General features: G+C 43.0%; 1 protein-coding gene across 2 annotated transcripts in view; it reads left to right on the plus strand.

Moving 5' to 3' along the window:
- The window catches only part of RMDN3 (regulator of microtubule dynamics 3), a 46739-nt gene extending 41814 nt beyond the window's left edge, over positions 1-4925 (plus strand). The window contains exons 12-14 of one of the 2 annotated variants that reach the window (XM_050897128.1): positions 394-610; positions 1685-1782; positions 3280-4925. In XM_050897128.1, the coding sequence (XP_050753085.1) occupies positions 394-447 (54 nt within the window). In that variant the 3' untranslated portion in view covers positions 448-610; positions 1685-1782; positions 3280-4925. Of the gene's footprint in view, positions 1-393; positions 611-1684 lie in introns of both variants that reach the window. The other variant, XM_050897127.1, reaches the window with a different exon arrangement.
- The last annotated feature ends 1075 nt before the right edge of the window (positions 4926-6000 follow it).

The raw sequence follows: 6000 nt of genomic DNA on the forward strand, positions 1-6000 counted from the left end.
TTATTAAGTCTTTGCAAATGTTAGTTCTCATCATCAATCAAATAACTTCCATCATGTTGAGAAGGAAAAATAAAGGCGTTTATCCAGACTATGAAAGTCAGTGAGGGAGCAGAGGTTTGAGTTCTGCTGTTTTGGTTGTCAGTTCTCTTCGCTCAAAAGGAAACATAAGAGAAACTCTCTTTGATACTTGGGAAACTTAAATAGGCTTCAAAGACAGTAGCGTTGAGAGGAAATTACAGGGGATTAAAAAAAAAAAAAGGCATTAGGAGGAAGAATGTAAGGCTGGGTGTATACTTAAAACCTGGTGTGGGGTTGGAGAAGAAAAGGGAAATTCTCTCTTTTAATTGTTTCAATTAGGCTGTATATTTATCTGTTCTCTTACTGCATTTCCAGGATGCAGAAAGCGAGAGAGAACTTGAAGAGATGCGGTCAGTCTGGGAAGAATAAATACGTAAAGGCTCATTCCACTTCATACTGCACAGACAGTAAAATTCCAGTTAAAGGGGTTTCGTGATCCTGACAACTTTGATTGCACTTCATGGATAAGCCACAAGAGTTTACAGGAAAAAACACGCGGCAGTCTCATCAGCACATCCAGGAAAAGATCTTGGTGGGATTTAATCAGAAAAAATTCTGTATTATTTTTGTTCTTACAGCACTGCATATGTTTGATTTTAAAATTCCTAAAAAATGTCAAGTTCCTAAAAAAGGGGGGGCGGGGGGGTGGATAGGTAGAATTTGTGGTATGAAAATATTTGTGATTATATATATATCATAGATAGATGTGAGATATACTTTGTGATATAAAAATATATACACAAATATATACATATTTATATATGCACATACATATTTTATATCACAAACTCTACCTATCTAACAACGCGAACTTCAGGCCTGCTTGCTGGTGAGCTCTCTCAGCTGATTCCTGAGGAAGGCTTCAGCCAACATTTTTTTCAGATTAACTGTTTTCCTTAATAAGACCTATTAATTGAATCAGTTGAAATAACTGATTACATGCCTTTCGTAGATGTTTAGGTGAGAGAAAATGCCGAGCCACGGTGCTCGGTGCTCGGCGTGCCGCTGAGTTTCAGCACCGTGGTGCACTGGAGGCAGCGGGGCGTTCTCACTGCCCTCAGCCTGTTGATTCAAATGGGCACCGACACTGTGACTTCCAAAAAGGCAATTACAAAAAAAAAAAAAAAAGAAGACAACAACGACTTAAAACAAGCGAGTTGTCAGCCCTGCCTTCCTTGCTGTGAAAAAATTGATGGTGGTGTCCAAAACACACTCCTGTGGGTCCTTCCCAACTATGCCTAAACTACCTTACTGGTTTTCCACTGGGGGGAAACCAGCACTGCTCGCTGTAGTGAGTTATTACCAGGGGACCAACGAGACTTCCTTCACAATACAAACTTTCAGAGGTGCATTGCTTTTGTCAGGGAAGCGAGTAATAAGATTTTAAGCTTCAGGACTTCCTCCCAGTGATGTTACTCCCTTCACTCACATGAGATGGAAAACTTCTTATGTCCCTCTAAACTACGCTGCTATGGTTTAGATGTAAAACTTAGTTTGAAAAGTAGTTATTTCTCAGTGAAACACTGGTTACAGGAACAGGACTGTTCTGTGGCAAAGCTGATGCTTCCCTGTAACGTTCTTCTACCAGTTCTTCTTGACTCACTAGGCGACACCAAGAAGGTGAAGCTGACAACTGACGTTTCCTCTGACAGCTTCTGGGTACCAAACAGAAAAAGTACACTGTGCTGTACACTGACAGAAACGGTGAGGCAACAAATCCTCTGTTCAGAAACTTCCCCAACTATTTAGCAAGGCTTTCTTGATGTCCCTTCAAATTCCAGCTGGCAGCTAACCGGACGCTTGTTTTTTAACGTTTGTTACGTCTTGCCATGTTGTATAGTGTTTGTGAAGCGTAAAGTAAAAAAGTGCAAGAGTAAAACATTTCTTAATCACCTTTTTAGTACCTTGCACATGTGTATTAAACTGATGGGTTTTTTACTTTGTGAAAACAACACTGAAGGGGAAATGTGTAGCAAACTCGAGCTTAAAAACTTCCCATTTTATACATTTGGCACTTTTTAGCTTTCCCCCCCCAAGTTAAACTCGCTAAAATTGTGGTGCTGAACTCATCTCATGAGATCCAGGCAAGTGTGCAATTAGCTTTCTTTGCTTAAAACGATAAAAACTGATACTTATAAATGGAGAACTGAATCCTGACAGGCTAAAGTTGATCCCTTTATTTTTTTGCAGAGCTCCCCTCGCGATGAGTGGGCACTTGATCGGTAATGGCGGGACATTTTTATGCTTAATGTATGCTCTTATTTCAGTTCTTCAGTGGAATGATGAAGCTGCCTTTTTTACTTAGTGTGAATCTGTCTTGTTTCGAGTATTTCCCGGTAGATGACCCTTTTCTTCTAAACGTCCCATCTTTAAATAATTGCATGAGTTTTTCAGCTATTTTCTTTTTGGTTGCTTAAGCCAAGCTGGGAAATCCTCAATAGTGATATCTGAAAGATGATGCTCAGCAACTTGATTCCTTCATGGAGGATTTGCAGGGTTTGTTCTGGAAGGAAATGCTAACAGCTCTCAAAACAGTCATATAGTTAGCTGTACTTGCATTGCCTTTCCCCGCCAGCATGTCCCAGAGTGACATTAATCAGTAATGTTTGCTGTTCTGTGTCTTGCTTAAGCGTTGCTGCCTTCCAAAAGTAAATGGTTTCAGCGTATGTAATAGGAAGAGTGCGAAAAGGAAATATTTACACTACCAAGAGTGGATAGCTTTACTTATTTGCAGACTCCTTCAAGCCTTACCTGTTGTTTAACTTGTCAAAACATAAACTATTTAGAGGAGTCTTTGGACTATGTATTTTCTGGAGATAACTTTCACTCCGTGTTTCCACAGATTTAAATTCTCCTTTGATTTTTTGGGGTGTCTGTTTCAAAACAACAAGGGGTTGGAGGCTTGAGAACAAAATGCCGATTTGCTGTTCCCTTCATCTGCTGCTTGGGATTCCGCGCTGGGTTAGGTTTGAGTGTTTCATCCCATTTGTGTTTGTTAAATCTTTAAGAGGGGCATGCGCGAGGAAAGCGCTTTGTTAATTTAATCGCCAAGGTGCTGTATTGGTTGGCAGCACCTCTCCAGACAAGCGGCCTCTGTGAAAAGTCCTCACGAAAGAGCGCTGTAAAAACACAGCTTTGGGTTACAGACTAAACAGCCTGTTTGGAAACTGATACCAAAAATCTTGTTTTTCTTACCGATAGAAGCTGAAGTCATTTTCTTCTGGGGAGGAGAAGGCGTTTGGCGCAGTCGTGCGGGGCATATAGGGCTGTGACCAGAACCTTTCCTGTCTTTGAGTAAAAATAACCTGCTTCCCTGGAGGAAAAGGTGGTAATTAAATTATGGTAATTCTTCTCATTTGGTGTTCGTTCTCAGATGGTTTCACACGGGTGCAACCTTTCAACTCTCACTTACTCTATTTCGGACCTTCGGTGAATGCTTTAAGCTTTCCGTGCATTTGATTGCCTGCTTCACTTTTGTGGGTTTTTTTAAAAAAATATACTTCAGTTTTGGCTTAAAAGAGCAGGGTCTGGCATTTCGCTCCCACGTATCCTTTGTGTGTGTGGTCTTGTCCCTTTCTTGGGGGATCTGAAGTTGAGAGGTCTGTTATTCTGGTTTTCATACAGGAAGGATTTCCTCCGGCGGCACAGCTCCTGCCTGGAGAGCTAGGGTGGAGGTTTGTGTCTAGCGTGTTATTTTTTCTCATCTGCTGTATCTGCTGGAACCTAATTAATGCGTCTCTAAGACAACGATGAAAGGCGATGACAGAACTCGCAGATCCTTTCAAGTGCAGATAAAAGCTGTATTTTGCCGTTCTCAGTCTGATCTCCAGGAAGTTATGACATAACGATCAAAAGAACATTTTTGGTTTTGGTTTTCCCTTTTCCTGCCTTGTTGTGAATAAGAAGAATGTGAGTAATTAACATAATTTAATTCTGATAGCATAGCTTGCAGGTTGATGTGGAGATAAGGCGAGGCCGTGTAACTAAAACGCTTCCCCATCGACAGTGCTTGGGGTTTCTTTTTTTTTCTTTAGCAATCAAATGTGTAGCCTCCTGTTAGCTCTTGGTATGCCGCGTGCTGGGAAGGGGAAGCCGCTCCTCCTGCTTGCAAGGGGAGGATGCAGCTCAATAGCTGTCAGACAACATGGAAATCGAGACTTTTTAAAACCTGCACATGCTTTGCAGACTAATCCCAGAGTACAATGTGAATTTCTCGAAGACACCTGCACTGTATACATGCCAGGACCACAAGAAACTAATTTGCCTGGTACAATTTCGGTAGAGAGACTCTCTGTCCTGCTCCCATCCAGATAAGTTCTTCTGGACTTATCCCAGGGTGAGAGAGAATAATTTCCTGGAGCTACTCTTGTCTTAATTTTAAAACATACCTACCTGTGGTTAAATTATGATACTAAAGAATAACCGAAGCTATTTAACTAATTTATCCTCACTGTGCTGTTCTGTTTGAAATAAAGTGTTGATAAATAAGGGGAAGGGGATCCTGCTTAAAGTTACCTGTGTTGCTCTCTTGCTTTTTATGCCAATACATATATAGGTGAAGAAACCCGACAGCCAGGCGCAGGTCTTCTGCGTAACGTCGTTGTACTTGCGCGCATGGTGGCTGTGCCAAATGCAATAGGAAATTACGGGAAAGTAATGTACAATATTATTGTTTATATGTCACTGTTGATATATGTCATAACGTGGGTCACACCTGTAGCAGATTTTGTATGTCAATACAACTACTACTGCTTGTGTTTTTAAAATGCACCAAAGTAATCCAGCCACGCTTTGTGGCAAACGATGTACTCCAAGTGAAGTTGTTTTTAAATAAAGGTGGATAATCAGTTGTGCCCCGGTGGGAGTGTTCCGCGCTCAACCTTCATGGCCCTAAAGGCCGCGTTCAGCTTCCCCAGGACAAAAACCATCAACAAGGGCCTTGCAGGCTGTGCTTACTGTTGGCTCCGGCTGGTTTAGACTGGCTGATTTCTAGCTTGTTTTATTTCAAATTACTTTGTGGAGAGAGTGAGTGATAACACCGACTGTGCTTCAGCGTTCCTCAAAATCCGCTTAGTTTGGGCGTTCAAATACAGTAGCCGTACAAAGGAATAAGTCAAGCGGGAAACAAGGTTTCGGCTACCTAACAGAATAGGTAGGAGTAATTCTGGTTGTGTTTAAATTACTGGCATATTAGCGCATTGCAGACCTCATATCCCTGTCCTTGGGAGAAGGATGTGGGAGTCGCCGGCAATTGCAAGCGTGGAAGAAGTCCTCTCTCAGAAGGTGGCCTGAGCACCACCACAGCTTCGTCCTTCCCTGGTGCAGCACTAGGGCTGTCTTCAGTGGGCACCTTCTCTGTAATCCCTTTCCTTTTATTTCCTCCTCGAGGTGAAATGGTAGCATCCTCAAGTGCACTGGGTCACCTGATAGAGAATTTTTGCTTTGCCTAAGAAAAGGAGCCGGAGCTGACAGAAGGGGCATCCCACCCAGGCCTGCTGCTTTGGAGAGAAGAGGACCCCAGAAGCGGAGATGGCCGTTGTGCGGGCTGAGACCTGGGCACAGGCAGGTCTTTGGCTCAGCCAGAGGTGCGACGCGCTGAGGACGCCGAGGCGGGGACGGACGTGTAGGTACCCTGTCGTTCAGTGTAAACCTCCGGCTCTTGGACCATCGGCAGCTTCTGAATGACTTTTAAAAGGGACGTTTTGCGATACTTGCGTGTTAACTTCGCGATGGAGGGCGTGGTGGCTTAGAGCACAGTCGGGGAAAATGGTTTTAAGCAACTTGGGCATCTCGGAGAGGAGGTCAGCATTGACCCCATGGCTTGGGACAGGGTAGCCTGTTCCGAAAGAGGGATTTGAAAGCAGATAAACTCAGTGATGTAGTTGGTTTCCAATAAAAAGAGCATACCAGAGCCGTGACCAC

This window comes from Gymnogyps californianus, chromosome 5 (genome assembly GCF_018139145.2).
Source record: "Gymnogyps californianus isolate 813 chromosome 5, ASM1813914v2, whole genome shotgun sequence".
Taxonomy (NCBI): Eukaryota; Metazoa; Chordata; class Aves; order Accipitriformes; family Cathartidae; genus Gymnogyps; species Gymnogyps californianus.